Source organism: Protopterus annectens, chromosome 3.part0, assembly GCF_019279795.1.
Source record: "Protopterus annectens isolate FY-2018-M chromosome 3.part0, PAN1.0, whole genome shotgun sequence".
Lineage (NCBI taxonomy): Eukaryota > Metazoa > Chordata > Ceratodontiformes > Protopteridae > Protopterus > Protopterus annectens.
In genome coordinates, this window is record NC_056731.1 from 27,550,897 (window position 1) to 27,573,452 (window position 22,556).

The following is a 22,556-nucleotide window of genomic DNA, read 5'->3' on the forward strand; positions in this document are numbered from 1 at the left end:
ACTGCAGATTTAAAATTCCTTTCTTAGAAGACAGCTTCCCATTTAGCCATCACTTCAGCAAGAAGGGTATCTGAATTGCAGGCCCTTATGGCAGTGGAGCCTTTCATCTTCTTTCATGCGGACAGGGTGTCCCTCAGGGCCAATCCCTTTTTCATGCCAAAGGTGGTATCCAGTGTGGCCTTTAATGAGTCCATTCATTTGCCTATCTTCTTTCCTAATCCACAGAACAAAGGGAAACGGGTACTGCACTCCTTAGATGTGCACAGATAACTTAGATTCTACTTGTACAGGTCTAAACCTCAAAGGAAATCTGAACAACTGCTGGTGGCATTTGCTGCAGGAACAGAGGGGAAGGCTGTTTCAAAGCGAACTCAACCAGGGCTGTATCTACAGCCTTACTCTGAGTTGTACCTACCAGGGACATCCTAGAAGCTGCTACCTGGAGTTCTGTACATACTTTCACCAAGCATTACCATTTGCCAATTTTCTCTAAATCCAGAGCTGTTGCAGTCCTGGTTACCCTCCCTCCAGCCCCCTGACTTCTTTTGGCTATACCTCTTCCCTCCTTTTCAATGCTTAAAAGCTTTTTGGTGTATTTGCTTTTTTGTCTGAGGTATAACGTTGTATATTTATAGATTTAATTGCTTCCCATTAGGGGGGAACCTGATATCTTGGGCAAGAAAAACTGATGTAATGACGTCAGCTGCATGTTTTATACCCCCTGACGACCTGACGTCACGGAAGAGACAGCAACCGACGCAGGACCCAAGACTTTGTTAATCAGGCCGACTGAGGGCTACCTGCAAGCAGATAACCCAAATGTAATGACTGCAACAGAGAATACACTTGAACATCTACATTTATGGTAAGTGTACACAGCTGTACCTTTTCAGTCTAGGGAGAGGGGACAGGTGAAGGTCTACTGCATAGCTGGAAAGGAAGCTTGAGCCCCAGAATAGGATAGATGTTTTGGGTCAGTCGTTTTCCAGGGAAATTCCCAGGAAAAGAAAATCAAAATGTAAAGAAATGTGCTTCTCCTGTTTCTATTTCAATGGACAGGGAAGATTTGCTAGGATTTGCTATGGAGTTCATTTCTTCTTTTTCTTTACCTACTTCCTCTTCAGGAAAGGAAGGAAAAAGAGTTTCTTCTCTTTCTGACTCTGATTTTCAGTCAGAAAATTAAGGATTGAAGAAAGAAAATGGTGCTTCAGGATTTTCTTCACAACCTGAAGATTCTTATTCTGAGTAAAGTGCTGCTTCAGATTTCCCTACAGACCTTTTTCTGAAAATGTATCTAAAATGAAAGATTTTGGGGGGATCAGAATGACAGTCCTATCTCCCAGCAAATACATTATGATTTCTTAGTGTTGGATATACCTTACTCTGCAACTGTTCTTCCTATTTTATCCTCTTTAGAGAATGTTTTCCTGACAGGTTATAGTTTATATGGCAGTCATTCTCTTACCCCTAGGACATCTAATAGGTATAGGTACCTCAGACACACAAATACTTGTTTTCTAACCCCAACGCAGACCTTAAAGTGATTTCCATATCCAAAATTGCTTCTGCTAGACAAAAGGCTAATGCTACTTCCATTCCTTCTGACAAGGATGGGAAAGCTTTTGACAAATGTGGGAAGAAAAATTTACTCTTCAGCCACTTTAACAGTCAGAAGTTTAAACTGCCAGGCTCAAATATTAATATTTTTACATCAGTCTTTTGAAAATCTGAAAATTTTAAGTGTTAAGCTTCCCTCTTTTAAAGTGAAAATTCCTTTGAATGCTTGTTTTGTATCTAATTCAGATGTAATTAAACATGCCTTAAAGAGTTCTTATGACATTGCTGATACTATCTTGCTGCTTCTGGGACAGTCATGAGAGTATTTGCTTTTTTCTTTTTCTTTTTTTAAAAACAAGAAACATCTTTATTAAATTATTTTTATTTTTTATTTTACATTTGTGGACCGGGCTAGTCTAGCTTGGATATATGTTCATTTTCAGTAGAGGCCTGGGGAGAAAAGCTCCAATATAGGCAATAGTAACATAAGAATACATTATATGCAATAGTAACATAAAATACAGAACATTATTTTAGATGATCACATATGACATAGGCAATCATATATTTATGTAAATGAAAACAGACTATATTGACATAATTCTAGTGGCAAACATATATCATAAACCATATTAACATAATTTTAGTTGCAGATATTATACATCACCTATAATCTATCCAGGCATTGTCAGTGAAAAATTACATTGCTCTTTCAGATCCTGCCTTCTTTTTAGGTTCAGGCGCCTGGGCAGCGAGACATTTCCCTGTGGTACATTTGACTGGGGGCACATAGTTGAAGTGACATTTAGCTGCAGAGAAATATAACTATTTCCAAATTCCCTGTAGGCAAAGAGAAGCACACACTGCCATGCCTACAGCTTTAATAACCAAATGCATGGTGGCAGAAGAAGTAATGAGTGTTGTGCTCAGTGTGCAGTACATACATATGTAACTACAACATGTAGTGTGCTACAGCATGGAAGAAATCATGCAGGCTACTGTAGTCACATTTATGCTCCAGTATGTGTTTAAATGTTTCCTAGACACAGTGAAGGGGGTAGTGGTCCACACACACAGATTATAAAGGCAGTGCCCATTGTGCATTGCATTTTACTGCCACTGACATGCCCTCTGGCCAGCCTGCTGTTGATGCTTGCCATACTGCCTGCTGTCTCATGTTCCCTTGGGGACCATGGACATTGTTTTCCCCCTGTGCATTTGGTTATTGAAGTTGTGGGCATGGCAACACATTCTTCTTTTTGCCCACAGAGAATTTGCAAACAGCCATATTTCTCTGCAGCTGAATGTCACTTCAGCCATGTGTCCCCAGTCAAATGTACCACAGGGAAATGTCTCACTACCTAGGCGCCTGAACCCTTCTTTTTAACCTCATTCCTCCTATGCATATATTGTTCCCACAGTTTCCATTTTTTTCTAAGTGATTTGCTCCTACCCTTTTCTAAAGATCCCAATTCCAGTAGTGTTAACTCTAATACTATATTCACTACTTCTAGTACAGTTAGTTTGGACTTTGATCTCCATTTTTTAGTAATTGCTTTTTTGGCAGCCACCATAATTAGACTCAGCAAGCCTTACGTACTATGTCTAGGCAATTCCGATTCTGTATCATAGCTCAAAAAAATCATTTCCTGGGTTTCACCAATTTGCTCAACCAGTATTTCCAAAAGAGTAGTCTGCACGGAATCTTTAAAGTCTGCCAACTCATTACACTTCCAGAAATGATGTTCCCAATTACCTGTTTCTTCACCATCACACCTCCAAAATTTGTTGTCTACTGGAGGAAAAAAATCTTTGGAGTCTAATTGAGGTATAAAAATACCTATGTAAACACTTCCAAGCAAAGATCCTAAATCTTCTAGACTTTGTTGCATGTTTGGGAGACATACATATATACCCCCATTGTTTTTTTGTGAATTGCTTGTCCAGTCTCTCTTCTCAATCCTTTCCAACCTCCTTTGATCGATTCTTATAGTTATATTGCAATATTTTATATGTTCTACTTATTATTCATTTTTTAATGGCAGCTTCTATTCTAGCATCTACTAAAAACTCATGGTGTTCTGCTTAGGATTCCCCTATTTCATTCTCTTTGCCTATACTCTGATATCAGTCCTTGATAGGGAAGGCAATCTTTAGCCAGCAGTCCAAATAAATGCTTGGCCTCTTCCCATTTTATTACCTTTCCCTCTCTAATTATTTGTTCCCAATACCATGGTCCTTTTGCCAGTTTTCTCCAATAATTCCATCCCCCACTTGCCTATTGTCTGTATCCCTAATTGCAGTCATCCCTATCAGCAGAATCTCCTTTTACCATTCCCGTGCTGGCTTAGTTCTTAGAATACTTTCTGCTACTTTATGAACTACTTTATGAATGTAGTATTTTGAATAGATATTATTCTCCTTAAAGATTTGCATCCAAAATCCCAGTCTCTCCTTGTTTCTTGAGCTTTCATCATCATTCCATTCCATTCTTCTGCTTGTGCTATATATAGGAGGTTTAATTGTGTAGCTCTAAAATACCCCTTCAAATCTAGTAATCCTAAACCACCTTGTTTTTTTTTGAAGAATCAGCCTATCTTAAGAGAATGTGCTTAATTATGTTCACAAAATCATCCTGAGGATGTTAAAACCAAAAGTTTAAATTCTCCCCTGGCCAAGGAAGTTCTGTTTGGCCCTTCTGCAGCTGAGATGCTTAGGAGATTTGATGAAAGAGGAAAGTTAATTTAAGTAGTGACCCAGATCTTCCAACCATCCTTTCTTAAAACAAACATTTTCATAGATTCATAGATTTCAGCTCCTTTTTTAAAATCAATTTAAGCAGCTAGGTGCCAACAAATAACATTTTAAAACCAATGGCAAGAAGGCTCCAAAAATAAAGGGAAAACTTCTCAAAGTCAAAGATAGTCCAAAATGTCAGAATGGCTGTTTGCCTATTGAGGCCCCTCACCCCATCATGGCAATCTCTCCCTATAAGTCTGTATTTTTCTTCCAGGCAAACAAGTTCTGAACGTCATTCACAGGCATACACTTAACAGTGAGAGCCACCCCTTCCTTTCCAGGAATTCCTCCTCATCCAGTAAACCAAATATTCCTTTTTCCTCCAGATCTGGAACAAATGTTATTTCAGAGAGCCATAGAGCCAGTACTTGCCTTATATACTGACAGAGTTTTTTTCAAGTGTTTTTTTTTTCTTATGCCAAAGCAATAAGGGACCAGAAGCCAGTGCTAGGCTTCCTTTCTCATTCTTTTTGTCAAGGTCCCAAAGTTCAAAATGTTATCTCTTCAGACCCTGTAATATCATGTCCCTTTAGTAGCCTTTATGGTAAAGCTAGACTTAAAAGATGCTTCATATCACATTCCCACTGATAAGTATTTCAGGCATTTCTTAAGATTTTCTGTATCTGGTTTACAGTATCAGTTCATTGTCTTCCTCTTTGAACTATTTACTTTTCCAAGGGTATTTGCCAAGTGTCTGGTTCCAGTAATTGCTTATTACAGACTTCTAGGTATTTACATTTTTGCATATTTGGACAAATGTCTTATATTTGCAGACTCTTTTCCAGTTGTCAAGAGTCCTTAACAAGTACTCAAAAATATTCTGCTCAGTCTAGTTCAAGTGAACTTACAGTACAGAAGTCTTTTCTCTTCCCTTCTCACAGAATACTTCAGTCTGCCCTTGGAAGAGCATAATTCCTCCAGATGAAGTAGAAATGTTAAATAGTCCTTCCAGAGTTTTTTTTTCTCAATCACAACCAGGTATCTGTCAGGGAATTTCTCAGAATTTTGGGGTACATGGCTTTTATGATTTTTATGTTTCCCTTGGCCAGACTTAACGTGAAATATTCAGTGAAACTTCAAGTTGGTCTGGACATGGCATCTGCTGTCTTTATCTTTTCACATCCCAGTTCTAGTGTTTGTGAGGAGGGGAGGTCCTATGGTGGACAGACCAATTCTCTCAGAATCCAGGTTTCCTATTCTCCCTTCCACTTCCTGTCCAGTCTGTCTCAACAGATGCTTCAGACATGTCAAAGAGATGATGGCAGTTACAAATATTTGAAAAACTTACTGTTCTTCCATTTGAACCAGCTCATCAAGCAGAATTGAGATTGTTAACATGGAAGACTGTTTTACTTTTTACTCAGTGCGTTGACTTCTGCTAGAAAAGTATCTGACTTGCACTCTTATGTAGTAAGTCAACCCTACTTTCCACAAGGATAGGATTTCTGTAAGACCTAATCCTTGAGCCAGTCTATTAATCTCCCTGTCTTTTTTCTGGAACCCAAAATCAAGGGGAAACAAATTATTCATGCTATGGATGTGCTCTGGTGGTTCAGATACTGATCTGCTGTTTGTCTCCAATAAAGGTAAAAGAATAAGGGCAACAAGTATCAAAGCAGGCTGTTTCTGGATGGTTGTCTTATGCTGCTTCTTTTTGTCATTTTCACCTAACAAGCCATTTCCAGGTAGGGTTAGGGCCCATTCCACCTGAACTTTGGCTTCTTCCATGGCCTTCTTGAAAGGGGTGAATTCTAGAAGTATTCTAAAGGCAGCAACTTGATCCTCTGTACATATATATAAAGCACTGTAAATTGGATTGTTTTTCTAGGCCCAAAACAGGCTTTGCATGGACCATTCTCCTGTACTTCTGGGTTCTTAATTTACTTACCCCTTCCTTTTTGTTTTGTAAGCTATGGTAATCTACCAGAATAGAAAAAACGTTGACCAGCAGACATGGTGTACTAATGAATATCTCACTTTATTATGCCATAAGGCAAATAAAAAGGCAGAAAGCCTGCAGTCCACAATCCAAACCGGTTTCGGCTTATATATCAAGCCTTCATCAGTGAAGAAAAGAAAACAAAAAGGACAAAACATGCCTGCCTTATAAAAGGAACACCTGACAATCATCATGAAAAATTAGTAAACTACAAATACTCATTTAAACCAGAGGAAAACAAGCCACCCAAATTAATGATCCATCTTTTCTCTAATTTTATAAGCATGTCATGCCAACCAAAAACCTTTGCTCTATTGCCTTGAATTTTATCAATGATAGTGAAGTTGAAATTAGCACTGGAATGTTTCAATGTATGTTTGTATAGGGCATTATTAGCTTATTGGTGCCTAATATCAGATAAATGTTCTGCAATTCTAAACTTGACAGGCCTAGATGTCTGCCCCACGTAGAATGCAGAAAACAGCATGTAACTAATTAAATGACCCAATCAGACTGGCAATTAACAAAAGCAGAAATATTATAAACCACACCAGTATTACGACTGGTAAAGCTCTTAGTTTTATTGATTTTAACACAATAAATACAGTGGCCACAAGGGAAACAATCACTAAGACGGTCACCTAATAGTGTTCTCTGGATATTGGCCCCTAAGGAATAATGCTCCTTCTTATAATGATTGAAGAGGGCACCCAAGTTCCTACCTTTCCTAAAAGAAAACCCGCACTTATTACCAGTAAAGTCAGATAATCGTTCATCAACCAGGAGAATACTCCAATTGCGTTGCACACTATTAATAAGTCCAACGGTATTATGACCATAAGTAGTGGTTAAACGCAATACCAAAGTATCCTTGGGCTTAACCTTGTTATAATTCAGCAGTTGTTCCTGCTGCATAGATTCAACCAAATTCCTCGCATTCAGTACTTGCCCCAATTTATAGTCCCTTTGAATGAATCTAGCAGTAAGATCATCCCAATGTATTGAATAAGTGGAGTTGTCTGAACAAATGCATTTAACCTCATGTACTGAGACTTTGGTATATTACAACATATATGCGGTGGACGATAGCTGGTGGCATGGAGGTAGGAGTTATACTGGGGGAACTTTCGATGAACCACAGTTTTTAAGGTGTTATCAGGATTCTTAGTTACCAACACATCCAAAAATTCATTTCATTTTTACTGTGATTAACCGTAAAATGAATTCCCCACTTATTTGAGTTGAGATAATCAACAAACTTCTGAAGATAAATAAGATCCGACCTCCAAACCAACCAGCAATTATCCAAAAAACGCCTCCATATGTCCATGTCCTGTAGAAAAATGTTATGATTAGAATCCTAGATTAATTGAAGTTCTAAAAAAGCCATAAATAAATTAGCATAAATCGGGGCAAAAGAAGCACCCATAGCTGTTCCTCTAATCTGTAAATAGATGGTGTCCTGATACAAAAAAAACATTTTTTGTCAGGACATGTTCATAGAAAGGTATTAAACTTGGTGTATACAGTCCAGAAAACTCCAACCAATATTTCAAAGCCTCAATACTGGCACAATGGGGGATGTTCGTATATAATGATGATACATCAAGGCTACATAATAACCAATTGGGTTCCAATTGTGAGAAACAGTCTGTAGGAATTCGGTTGTATCCTGAATCCTAGACCTAATAAGTGGGAGCAAAGGTTTTAAGTATTTAGTTAAATACTGAGATAAAGGTTCGGTTAATGAACCACAACCAGACACAATGGCCCTTCCCAGTGGATTATCCAAATTTTTGTGCACTTTAGGTAAAAAATAGATATATGGCAGGACTGGGTCAGAGACAGTCAATTGCTGTTTGATAAACTGAGAAATAATGCCTTCCTCCTCAGCTAAAGATAAAAAATTATCAATTTGTTTTTTATAAGAAGCTGTAGGATCAAAGGGCAAATGTGTATAATAACAAACATCAGATAACTGTCTCAGTGCCTCCCTATTGTATTTGGCCCAATCTTGTACAACCACCGCTCCACCTTTATCAGCAGCCAAAATTACCAAGTCATGATTGGAGGCCAACTCTTGTATACAATCAGATTCAATATTTGAGACATTATTATGGCCAACTTGGTGTTCCCTACCATCAAAGTGTAAGTCCCTAAGCACACTTCTTTGAAAAAGCAAAACATTAGGGTTCATAGGTGGCGAAAATGTGGATTTGTGGTAGTGAAAATCCTCGTGAGAACCAATAGTAGTCTTATCCTGAAAGAAAAGTCTTAAATTCAAAAGCCTACAAAAGGAAAGAATATCATTAGCAAAATTGTCCTCTGGAACAAAGAAACCAGGAATAAAAGAAAGTCCTTTATTAAGAATTTCAATATGCGTAGGTGATGAGGTGTAAGAAGAAATTAAGCACATTACAATTATTCACTTCTGGGCAAACGTGCGCAACAGGCCCTCCATATCTTGTACTGCGCTTGTGTTTTCTTCCCCCCTCCTTTGTTTATGCCTAAAGGGGTACTGTTGTTTCTCTTGGGTGTGGGTGAATCTGTGGTGCCCTGCACATCAGATTCCACAGCAGAGAAAGAATCCTCAACTGAAGTATCATACTGTGGCCCTGATTGTTTTAAAATAGAACGTGGCCTCTTTCTCCTGGGAACAGACTGAGGCGCACTCTGAAATCTAACATGTTTGGCATATTTCTTAGAAAAAGTGTCCCCACTTGAATAGTCAGTTAAATCTCTCAAAAATATATGTTTTTTTCTTTTCTTTGAGTTGTGTTTCATGTGCCAACAGTTCATCCCTGAGTTTATTAAGGGAAACAAGTAAAGGTTACCCCTCAAATCTCCTTATGGATTCACACATGTTAGTAACCTCAATTAAATCCTGATCAATAGTCACCTCATAATGATTAATTAAGACCTCAACAAGTCCCATCATAGCCTTATGCTGAGCTAGACCCCAAGCCTTTGGGATTTAATGTTGAACATACTACATCTGTGCGAGTTAGTTAACTTGCCATAACAGCAGATGTTTTAATAGATCACTGTTCAGTAGTTGTGTAATCACTCCAGTCCCCTTCTTTTTATTAATTAATTTATTTATTTATTTTGCATTGCTAGGGTGTGGATGTATATACCCTTGTATATATAGTTACTTTTGCTTTTCATTTCCTAGCGTATTTCCTTTCAGGGTTATTGCCTCCCTTCTTGGAGCAAGAAAGCACTGAAGCTTTTGACACTCTAAATGCCTTTTTATATGGAACTCTGCTCAAGCTCTTGAGAGTTAGAGCATGTGGAAGGCACCGTTTAGCTTTTATAAGCTGACCAGTTGGTCATATCCTTGACAGGATATAACCAGAATATCTTAGGCTACTACAGCAGTAACCATTCAAACATCTACATTTATGGTAAGTTAACTTACATAACTAATCTTTCTATTTGAAGGAAGATAATCTCACACTTCTTAAATTGCGGTGGCAGTCTATTCTAGAGGTGAGAAAGTTGCTGTGTAATGAACAAGTTTTTCCACGTTTTATTTATTTGCTAATGAAAATTTAGATGATTGGTTTTGTTATTTGCAAGACTACTTGATTTGTGGAGATACAAGAGATCCAGGACACTGGAACCCTAATGGCACAGATCTCCGCTCGGGAATCTATAAGATACTGAATAAAAGGACAGTACTTCCAGTCTTTTCTGGGTAGCTTAGGGTTTTGAAGCCAGTGATAGCCTTAGTTAGGAACCTCTGGGGTCTTTCTAGTTGTTGGTTATGTCCAGTGAGGTACATCCCAAATAGAGCGTTGTATTCAATAACTGTTCTAACCAATGCCGAATATAAGGAGGTAATGACATCTTTAGCTCTGGATGGTTTTCCATTAGTAGTTAGCTGCATTAAGCTGAAGGCCTTTCTTACTACTGTCATTAAACTATAATAAAAGGAAAAGTTCAATGGCCTTTAACAACATTCTCATTTTGGAGAGGAGTGTTGTGCATGTTGCTTGCTGAGGGAATGGGGTTTATATAAGGAATGACAATATTGCAGTTTTTTTTTAATTTGATCACATTTTTAGTAAACTAGGTGTTTATAAGTGTAAGTTCTTGCAGAAGGGCTTTGTCATCAGAGGGAAACTTAGTAATGATTCCCAGTTTATAATCATCTGCAGACTTTGTTAACCAGAAGTCTTGGTTCATAGTTTAGAGATCAGAAAACTAAGTGATGAACTAAAGAGGTCCCAGCTCTGGGCTAGTGGGACACCACTGGTCACCTTAACACTCTCTGATAAAGCACCTACTACCCACTCAGTGTGAGTTATTTTAGCCAATTAGCTATCCATCTTACCACATTGGGAACTGTTGGTAACTTACAAACTGTTAATAACATGTGGGATGGTATCAAACACATTGACTAGGTCAAGGTATGCCATGTGGGAAATGTGACCACTATGAACAGCCTGTGTTACCCTTTCAAAAAAAGTTAACCTGTTTTATTAGACAGGATCTACACTCAACAAAGCCAAACTGCTACTGGTCTAGCTTGATGAGATTTTTGATATTATAGTGTATCAGGTCAATCCTAATAAGTTCCATGACTTTGCAAATAAGATTTGTCAGGCTGATGCATCTATAATTATCAAGGTCAGTGGTGGGGCCAACATTTTGGAGTGGCATCACTACTACTGTGCGCCAAGCCTTGGGGCAAAGTCAGTGACTAAACTCAAGTTAAATAGTTTAAGGAATGGTCCTGTTAGAACTTATTTAGCACTGTTTATTATACAGCCATGTATATTATCATTTTCCACAGAGGAATTATTTTTAGTCTTGCAAAGTACCTCCAGTACATGTTCTTTAGTGATGATGGGGGCATTGAGAGATTCATGGATTTAGGTAGTCATCTCTTTAGTAAAATTTACACTGGATTTGTTTGCTAGTATGTTAGCAATGTCTACTGGATCAGAGTAGATGATGCCATTATGAATAAGTTCAGAATAAAGATGGATGTTATTTCTTGGTTTCTTAACATAGCTCAAGAAAGATTTTTAATTGGACTTTGCTTAAGATGCTAAACTAAGTTCATTGGCTGCTTTAATAAATTGAATAGCATTTTTCAAGATTTAGTCAATTTTTCTGATGTTATATGAGGACCATTTGATCTATAGTGAACTTTAAGGATTTTTTTTTTCTTTTATTCTAGAGTTTATTTATGCTGTTGGACCATCAAGGTTGTTTGTTTTAAAGATTCCATTATAGTTAGATCTGGTGGGGACTGAGTTCTATACATTTATCTTATCTAAGTCAGCATAAAACTCCTTTTTGAAGCTATCTACTGTGGCAAGATCTGAAGTCATGCTGCTATATGTGAATGTTGAAACTTCGCCATAGAATTTGATGAGATTAGCACTTTTGGAATCCTTGACTTCTGAGATAATGGTTTTACTGGGTTTAGAGATTTCAAAGGTAAAGGTCACTAGTTTACAACCCAGCTTAACTGGAGAAGGAGATTTCAGGGGAATGAAGAAGCTATATTTGTAAGGACCGGTTCAATAATATTATGTCCTTTAGTGGCTTTGTTAGCAATCTGGTCCAGAGAGTTCTATTTTATTAACTCTAACAACTTTTGGGCATATCTTGCTTTGGAGTTATATGTAGTCCATTTCATTGTGGAGTAGTTAATGTCATCCAAAATATTGTTGTCATTGTTTATATGGAGTTCAAGTACATTTAGGAATCTTACATGATTTTCAGGGGATATAGATGGGTGTCCTGTGACAAGCTACACATTGATAATTGGTCCTGTTTTGTGCGATTTGGAATGCTACAAGTTCTGTTTGTGAGTGTGAGGGAATCTATCTGAAGGTATTATAGTCCTTATCAAATATTGAGAAGCCACTGTAGTTGTCATTGGGTCTAAAGGGATGATAGAATTAAAACCCAAGTATGGAAGGAGTGCTTCCTGAACATTTAAACCAAGTTTCAGTAATTACAAAATTACACATTTTATATTAATTTATTTTGCTCTGTGCTTTCTAAGTCTCACAGTGATTTCTGCAGTGTGCATGAATTCACATCTGTTTAGATTTACTGGTATTATATTCTTGTTCGGTCACACATATATAGCTGCATGTTAACTGCTGTGCTTTATATGGTTTGAGAAGTTGTAATCACAATGATGGACTTTGAAAGCAAAACCTAAGTAGGTTACAAAAGTACACATTCTGGAAAATCATACACCAGACTGCATAGTTTTAGGCAGCATTCATATTGTATTTTTAAGGCATGGCAGCTATGATTAAAATAATATATACCATGCCAAAATCCTGTTTCACTACTTACCTGAATACTGAATGAAATGCTTATTAAATGTTCCCCTACCTCAAGCGTCCTCTTTTGAACATGCAAAATTTCTCTGGGTGGCATTTCACCATCCTCACAGTATGTTGAAGATGTGTCTGTAACTTGATTTATGTTGTAGAAGTGATGTACCAACAATGTATATACCTAGTTTGGTGAGCATTGTTTTTTTTCAAACAACTTATTATACCATAACATAATAACATACGTAAACATTCAGCATTTTAATACAGAATTATACCGGGAATTGTCCCTGTTTGAATAAATATTAGATGTTGACTATTAAGCAACATAATGCAGTCCTTTGCCATGAAAAAATATACTTCTATTAGAAAATTAGTCAGAATTATGTAGTAAGTATATTTTTCTGTATATTATACTTTTGAGTAGGTTTTAGGAAATGTTTGGCACCCAAAATAGCCTTGCATAACCAAACAGCAGAATGGTTGCCATACACTTCATAAGTGTGCTTTATATCCATCCATCCATCCATCCATCCACCCACCCACAACCCATCTTTCCCATTTTTGCACTTGGAGTTGGGGCGTCACCTCAACAGTGACAATCATCTTGAGCCAAGGTTTACACCACTGGGTGGCTAGCCCTGCTGTGGTAGTTCTTCCACACCACACACTCACATGCACACATACTCCTATGGTCAGTTTAGAGTATCTTGAAGCAGAATTGTTTATCAAGCAGATGAATCTCCTGTTTAGCAAGTAACGTAAATGTCCTACTCACTAGTTAAGGCATAACAGTTCTTATGCATTCCATTGTGTTTAGTGAAGTGAGGGTTTTAAGAGTCAAGGAATTAATAATGCTGAGAGAATAAAAAAGGTTGACTATGTAAATGTGTTTTGAACAAAAGTAATTAAATCTATACTATGTATTATGTTAAGCAGTTTAAAATTCTTGTAGAATAGCAGATGGAGGTCATTAGAAACTAAATCCAAAAGAATATGTTAAATGGATTATCAAATGAATGTGTACTGTGGGGAAAAATAGGAATGGAGACGAAGGGAAAAAGGTGGGAACAGGGAAACAATAGATAGGAAGACATGATGAGAAAGAGGGCCAATGAAAAAGGAAAAAAAATCAAGAGGAATAAGAAAAAAAGAAAGTAAAGGTTAAGCAGAGTAGGTTAGCATAGTATTTAAGAAACACGAAAAAAAACATCACTAGGTGAGGCATGGCCTCTGACTCTCAGGAGAGGTTGTCAGGTATACACAGCATGTAATAAGATATTGAAGCATGATATGAGACGGTATTGAAGGCTGTGATGAGTAGATCTGTGTGAAAAGCATAGTGTCAGCAGGGGCTATAGGCATGAAAATAACTCTGAGTGTAATTCAGAGCATAGCATTTTCATACATGGCTGTAATTGAACTAGCCTTTACTGCTCTGAGCACAGGCGAATTGTATCAAATGTTTTAAAAGTCACTTAAGTCATAACTTGTAAAAGACTATGAAATACTGCGAATAAAACATTAATTTAGACAGCTGAGTCAAACTTTTACCTAATTGTAAATATTAAACAATGTATTCCACTTAGGTTGATGCTCCTGTTGGTACTGTACCTGGAGCTGTTCAAAGGGATGCTGCTCCCATTCTGGGGTACTCTTTATCAGGCTTGCCACTGGTAAGTAATATGTCATAATCAAAGGCAATTATTTACAATTATTGAAATAATGAAATTCCATGTTTATGATATGAACATTATGTGATGTAGACACCATGGTAATTTTACTATTTTAGTGTTTTTGTTTTAATTAAAGTAAGTAAACGCAGATTACAAATACAGAACGATGGATAAAGCAAACTGTAGTAGTAAAACTAGTAAATATAAAAAGTTGCAACCTCTTTCTGTGGAGAGGTCTTTTGTAGCACTATTCATTGATATTTTTCATTCTCACTTCTACAGTAGCTTATGGGTAGTGTCCTGCCAAGGACTTAGCATCCGACCAACACGCCAAACCTGTAACTCTCCTCCTTCCCTAACTCATTCTGACTGCAGAAAGGCTGCACTCTTTTTGGAGGGAATTACATCAGCAAACAGAGTGGGGTAAATTTTTATAATTTTACTGCCAGCTTGAGGAGAAACATCCCTCTGGCTTCAGAGGAACAGCAGTTGGTCTAAAGCTTCTTGCCTAACAGATAAGACCCATTTTGGGGGACTCCTTCCTCTCTTAAATATTTTATTGAATATTTGTGGTATTATTTCTAATCTGCCTTAACATAAAAAAGAACAGCTCTTTGTGGTATTCCACTTAAGAATACTGGCTTCTATCAGGAATTGTGTGTGTTTCTGTTTATTTGGCTCATTTTTCAATATTATGTAGAAACTGTGATTTTATAAAAATATTAAGTATTTGAGCTGTTTTTTTTTTCTACAGCTGGAATGTGTTTTTCCTGTCTATTATTGTTTTTAACAGAATTAAGATGTTTTCTCATTTCTGAGGTAATAAATGTTCTGTGGTAGTATTAGTCTTGATTACGTAATTGGATAATTAGTGTTAGTATAAAATGGATGTAATATGGGGGTAGGACTATCTGATGAAGTCCTGTTGTTAGGGACAAAAACACGGTGATAAAGTTAAGCATTTTATGCTTTTTTACATTATTTTTTCTTAATAAAATTCACGTTGGTAGCTTTTTGGTCTGTTTGTCCTTTATCCTAAACCTCCACAGTGTCATTGTTTTGGATTTTTAGTTGGCGCTTTTGGCATTTGAGACACTGGTATCCATTTGGCTTTTTTGACAATTTTCAATATACTTCTTAATGTTTACTAGCTTGGAGAAGAAAAGTGTGTGCTTGGTGCTTACTAGTGAACACTTACCTTCTCCCAGTGTTACTGAGCATACTGTACCAGTAATCAGATTTTTTCATTGGCTACAGCATGGATAATATTCCCAGTCCTGCTTCTTTCACTCCGGTTGTTCCAAAACAGAAAAAGCAAGTAAAAGTATTGCCTCAGCCTATGGTTAATGACTCTGGCATGACCAAAGATGATTCTGCAGACTAATTATCTATTGCCTGAACTCCCTCTCGTGTAGCTGAAATGGCCACTATGGACAGGGGATCAGACACATCCTCCAGGGCTGTTCCAGTACCTGTTATAGATATAGATGAATGAAACACTTTAGGTGCAGGAGTTGTCTGGGGAAAGAGACTTCTTGCCAGGAACAGTAGGCCGACCCCTGATCACTTTGCCAATATGAATATACCTAGAAAAAAGAAACAAAAACTTAATTACACGGTAGATGATCAGGATGTTTCTGTATATAAGTCAGATGTTATATAAAGTTCAAGTGCAGGTATTGCCAGAAAATAGTAACTGTTTTTAAAGGATGAGGATTCTGACAGAGTCAGAGGGGTGAGTCTTCTTAAGAATCCATTGCCTAGAACTCCGAAACTTCAGATAGTAAACCAGAAGTTAATCCTAGACAAGTTTCTTCTTTTGCTGAGACTTTTGCTAGATTCAGTGATATTTTTGCTTGGGTGCAAACAGAGGCTCCTTCAGAAATGGGCAGATTTTATAATCTGTTAGATGAAGTTTCTAATTCTGCACCTCTTCCTTCCATTATGCTAGCTGTTGAAGGTGGTGTTAAAGCTGCTTTCAAGGCTCCTGACTTACTGGCTGCAGTTCCAAAGAAAGCCAATAAGCAGTATAGGGTCTCTCTAGATTATAAAAGTCTTTATTCTCAGTTGTCAGATGACCTTGCTGCAGTAACTCCACCAGCAACAGCCAAAAAGAAATTGTTGGCTTTCTTTAAACCAGTGCCCCCTGTTAAACAAGGTAAGAGACTGTTTGTTTCTACTGTGTTAGCCTTTAGGATCTTGAATTATCAGTGCTATATGTGGAAGTTTGTGTTAAAATAATGTGCTTATAGTTTGGAGGAATTTGCTGCTTTGTTGTCTCCAGAAGGTAGGTCATATTTTAGATCGTTTCTAACTTGACTCAAGTTTCTAAACATGCTTTGAGAAGTGTGTCTAGAGCTTTTGCTTCTTAAGTGATGTTGAGATTTGTTTGGTTGTATAATCAGATTTTTTTGATGATTTGAAGTCTGAAATTCTTAATTCACCACTTAGCCTAGATCTGATATTTTGGCCTGTGGCTACACAGATCCTGAAACAATAGGATGATACAGGCAAATTGATGCATAAAATCTCAATTTTTTTTTTCATGTACCAAGGCTGCTTCTCAGTCCTTTAGAGGGCAGAGCAAACAGAAATCCCAAATAACAGGCCCCCAAAAGAAAATGTTATGAGGATAACTCTTCCAAACCAAGTAAAATACGCAACTTTCCCAAAAAGAGTCAAACTCCAGCTAATGAATGAGTATCCTGGGAACTGGATCACTTTACCCACACATTGTACCCCAGTTTCCCTACCTCTGTCATATCAACTGACCCACAACCCCTTAGCTTGGGGTCAGATGGTTTCAGACAGATGGATGTTAAATGTTATTCAGAAAGGATTTAATTGGCAGTGGGTGTACTTTCCTCCTCCTTTCAGGGGAATCACTCACATCCACCAAACCAGATGGACCTGTTTCTACCAATACTACAACATATTTTAGAAGCAGGGATCATAGAATCAGTACCTGCAAAGCACATGGGTAGAGATTTTTATTCCAGGATATTTTTTGTAGCAAAGAAGGAGCACACATTGGAGACCTGTGTTAGATCTGTCTTTCATAGATTTATCCCCTTATAAGCCTAGCCGTGTAACCCAAATGTGACCCACAAATTTGATTTATATACATGGTGATTTACTGACTGCATCTGTCCGTCAGAGACATAGGAGCAAGACCAGGGATGAATTTCCAGTTACACATCCATTGGTGTACGCTTCACTTAAAAAGTGACAGGGAGGAACGCTGCTTCACGTGGATGGGGAGCCTGTTCCAGAGAATGGGAATTCTCTGACAAACATATCTGTGTCTCTAACATGTCCTATGTATGTCTCAAGAAAAACTTAGGTCTTTTAATCTAGTGGTTCGGATGCTGTTTGTTTTGCGGATGTGCAAAAGGTTCATCAAAGTAGGGTGCAGGGATGTCTTGTATGCCAGGCGAAGATCTCCTCTCAGAAGTCTGTATGATACAGAGTAAAATTTGGGGCGTTGAGGCAATCAGCATAAGGCATTGTGTTTACTGCTTGTATTCTTTTTATAAGGAACCTTTGTGGACGTTCCATTTGGTACATGTGTCTGGTTAGGTACATACCAAATGGGGCATTATACTCTATGATGGGTACGATGAGTGCTGAGTATAGTGGTATGATGACTTGTCTGGACCTAAATGCCATGCCCTTGTGTATAAGTTAAACAGCACAGAAGGATTTTCTTGCTGCCTTGGATACATGTTGGATAAAGGCTAGTTTACTATTTGCATGAGTTCCCAGATCCCTGACCAGTGAATCAACTTTTAAGGGTGTTTTAGTGATTGTGTAGAAACCTGAAGTGGCCAACTTCCCAAAAGGTACTATAATGTACTTCTTAGTATTGAGTTTAAGCTATGGCTTTATCATCAAACATTTTTCTATATTAGACATTCCTGAGGGGTGTCCTCATCTTGGGGTGATTCAGTGACTGCTACCAATTTGCAGTCATCTGTGAACTTAGTCAGCCAAAGGCCTTTGACACTGGCTTTCAGATCTGAGATGTAGATGACAAAGAGGAGTGGGCCCAGCACAGAGCCCTAGGGGACTCCACTGGTGACCAGCCTGTTTGTGAAGGTGACTTCATCAATTCTAACCTCATGGGTCCTGTCAGTGAGTCAGCTAGCTAGCCAGCATGTCATAAAAGGTTTTATATCTAGTTCTGTAAGTTTGTTGACAATTCCTGAGTGGGATGTTGTATCAAATGCTTTAGCCAGATGTAGGTAGGCAGTATGCATCATTTTCCCCTCATCAATTGCCTTAGTGATCTTTTCAAAGAAGTCCACCAGCTTCATTAAGCATAAAAGTCCTTTGAGAAATCCAAACTAGGAAGAATCCAGTATCTGGAGGTTTTCTCTGTGCTTTTCTCAACCTTTATGTGAAAGTTCCAAAATTCAAGATGTTGACTCTTCAGTCAGTGTTTGCACTGCTTCCAGACTGTTATCTTATGGTAACACTGGATCTCAAAGATGCTTGCCATCGCATACCCCTTGCTGACAATTTCAGGAATTTTCTAAGGTTTGCTGTGTCTGAATCACATTTTCGTGCTCTGCATTACCCTGTGGACTCTCCAGTGCACCCTGCACCTTGAGTGTTCACAAAGTGTATAGCCCCAGAGGTGGCTCACTGCAGATTGCAGGGCATCCACATTTTTTACCTATTTAGATGACTTGCTTATTTTTCCTGAGTCTTCTCCCAGATGTGTGGAGTCCTTAACAAAGGTGTCCAACCTCCTGTCACATCTGGGATTTCACATGAGTATACAAAAGTCTTGTCTCTCAGCCTCTCACGAAATTATCTTTTTGGGGTGTCTGATAGATGCATGCCAGCAAAAGGCCTTCTTTCCAAGAGAAAAGGTAATAACAAGCAGATCTTTCTGAGTTTTTCTCAATATCTTTAGGCTCCTGCAAGTGAATTCTAAAGGGTTATGGACCTTTTGGAAACCATCACCCTAACCATATCACTTGCTTGATTACACATGAGAAAACTCCAATGGCACCTAAAAAAATGCTTGGACCCAGCACTTACACCCTTGGACTTTCAGATTTCAGTAGGGTTTGTAAGGTGAGCATTGCAGTGATGGAAGGATGAAATGGCTGTCAATATAGGACTCCCTTTCTTTTTATCAATCTCCAGTTCAGTCTGTCCAACAGTCTCTTCAGATTATGCTAGCGGTACAGTTTCCATGGGAATAAAAGAACATGTTCTGTGGGACTTTTCGTACAGACAAAACACATAAACATCAAGGAAATTCTGGCAGTGATTTATGGCTTGAAATCTCTACATCATGTTTGGGCTCCTGACCCTTTAGAGGTGGTTACAGACAACACCACAGCGATGTGACGTCTCAACAAATAATGAGTATAAGGTCATAACCTGATGTTGATTGGCACTGATGGCTTGGGAGTTGGTTCTGCATCATTTTCTTACTCTTCAGGCCTCCTACATTCTGTCAGAGCAAACATTGTGGCAGACAGACAGACAAACTCGGCAGATCCTGAACAAACCCTCACAAGTGGACACCCTGTACAGGTGTACTCCAGGACTTGATCCAGATGTGGGAGGGGGGACACCTCAATTAAATTTGTTCACCTCTTTACAAAACAGACAACTAGAAAAATTATGTTTAAGATATCCTTGCAGCCATGCATGGAGAACAGATACTTTGTCATTCCCTTGGTCGGGAGTATTCCCTAATGCTTTTCCACCCTTTCAAATGAGTTCCAAAGTATTTCAAAAGATTCAGAAAGAATTACCAAAAATCCTTATGGTGGCTCCCTTTTGGCCCAGGCAAAATTGGTTTTCCCTTCGTAATGAATTGGCCAAGGGCAATTACCACAAGCTTCTTCACAAACTCAATCTACTCACATTACACAAAGGAAGTTTTATACACCCCAGCAGCAATCAACTACAACTGGCAACCTGGATGATTCAATTTTAATATCTTTTAGGCACCGTTTTCAGGAGGACGTGCAGCAGGTACAAATGGAAGCAAGTGAACCTGCTATGTTGGCAAATGGAAGAGATTTTCTAGTTGGTGTCCTGCCAGCCACAGAGGTCGCAAAAGGGATGAAGCACCTCTGGCTTTCAAACATTTGTGTGAGCTTCTTAAAGATGGCTTGTCATATGCTTCCATCAAGGGGCATCTGGCAGCCGTCTCACCTTTTTATGGATCCCCTCTTTCTTTTATGTTTGTGGTGAAAGTTTCCAAAAGGAGTATTGCACATGAGACTCCCTTTCAAGTAAATTCCTCCTCCTCCTTGGGATCTTAGTTTTCTTCTAGAAAAACGGACCTTAATTCACTTTGAACCAGCCTCTTAGGCTGACTTGCAGTTAATTACTTGAAAAACTGTTTTACCCATTGCTCTAACATCTGCAACATGAGTATCTGAGTTGTAGGCTATCATGATGGGTGAACTTTATTTGTTCTTCCATAGGAATAGGGCTAGATTATGGACTAATCCTTCATTCATGCCTGAAGTTATTTCTGAGTTTACTTTGAATCAAGCATCAATCTACTAGTTTTCTTCCCAGAGCCAAAAAAGAAGAGAGAACAGATTCAACATATATTGGATGTGCAGAAGCAGCTCAGGTACTACCTTGACAGAAACAAGTCCTTTAGGAAGGCTAAACAGCAGTTTGATTCCTATGTTTGAACTCAGAAAGGCCAAGCCATGTGAAAACAGAGAATATTAAGACGGTTGTCCTCAGCTATTCCCACCGTGATATGTAACTATTCCAGGCAAAGTTAAAGCACATTCTATCAGTGCCTTGTCCTCTTAGATGGCATACTGGAAAGGGGTGGACTCAAGAAGTATTCTAGAAGCAGCAACTTGGCCCTCTATTCATTCCTTCATAAAGCAGTACAAACTGGATTCCTTCTGTAGGTCCAGGACAGGATTTGCTAGGACCATTCTCCAGGGGTTTCTGGACCCTTAACCTTCCTCCTCCCATGTAGTGTAAGCTTAGGGTGTATAATCACAGGCTACTACTGCAGTGAAAATTAAGAACATAGTTCAGTTGTGTAAGTCCTGCTTACCCATAAGAGTAGATGTTCGAATTTCTTCACTGCTGCAGTAGCAGCACCCACCCACCATCCCCCTTTGTAGACAGTGGAGGTTGGACACAATCTCCTTTGTTATGTTTATTATTGTTGTTGCTTGGATTATTTTTATTGTGATTATTGATTGTTGGTTGTTGGCTCAGGATGAATCTTCCTTCCTTTCTTGGGGCAGAAAATCCTGAAGATTTACCTCACTTTCATTGCTGATATATTTCCCTCCAAAAGGGTGCAGCCCATCAGCAACCAGAGTGATTGAGGGAGTGGGGTTAGAAGTTTAGCAAGCTGGTCAGGTACTCTGCCCTTGGAAGAACACTACCTGTTGGCTACTGCAGTAGTGAAATAATTCAAACATCTGTTGTTATGGGTAAATAGGACTTAACAGTACTTTTCATGAGTGTCAGTAATTATACAGTCAATTATTCAAGCAGTCATTGGATACACTGTACAAGGGTAACATATATCAGATAATGTTCTTGTTGTATCAACTGATGTAACAGAGAACCCTCCATGATGGCCGTAACTTGGGTATATTTTTCTATCAGTCAGAATTCAGATTTGTTTAGCAAAATTCCACATTTGGAGATGTATCCATGATTGGATGATCTATGCTGTGATATAGTGTGTGGCTTCATAATCCCTTCACAATCTGTTATTTCCAACCTCAGCAGTTAGCTCCTTTGCCAGCAGCAATCACTCAAAAAATAACACAGATTTAACTGTGTATTATCAAACAGGTGCTATAAGAATAAGCATGTACCCAATTAAAAGAAAATGCTTCAACAGTGGCAGTAGTGACTCTCATTGTAGGGATATAGAGGACTGTATTCCTAATTTAGTAGGCTTCTCTGATAGATAAGATAATATAGTGAGAACATATGTTTTACTTCTTACACTGAGGATCATCCTTGATGGGTCCTGGACTGAGCACAATTCCAATCAGTAGCACCAGGATGGAAGGAACTAAAGGATGACATGATACCAGAACACAGATGGCTGAGTGCTGAAGAACTTAAATCTCAAATGTAGCCTATCTCATATGCTGTTGAGACGTTAAGGCTTGGTGAAGGTGTTCCCTGAGGACTAAATGTCAAAGGCACAAACACCTGCATTGTAGTAACCATTAAAGCAAACACTGGCGATTGGCACCATTCTCATGGCGTATTCAATGACCACAGCATTTGCTAGTGATC

The 22,556-nt window shown here is 38.4% G+C and overlaps 1 protein-coding gene across 3 annotated transcripts in view; it reads left to right on the top strand.

Annotated features, from left to right (window-relative positions):
- Positions 1 to 22,556, top strand: part of CCHR3.PART0H10orf67 (chromosome chr3.part0 C10orf67 homolog) — a 2,394,588-nt gene that overhangs the window by 2,048,936 nt on the left and 323,096 nt on the right. For all 3 annotated transcript variants that reach the window (XM_044064558.1, XM_044064557.1, XM_044064559.1), the window contains one exon: positions 14,196 to 14,282. In XM_044064558.1, coding sequence (XP_043920493.1) covers positions 14,196 to 14,282 — 87 coding nt within the window. The remainder of the gene's footprint in view (positions 1 to 14,195; positions 14,283 to 22,556) is intronic.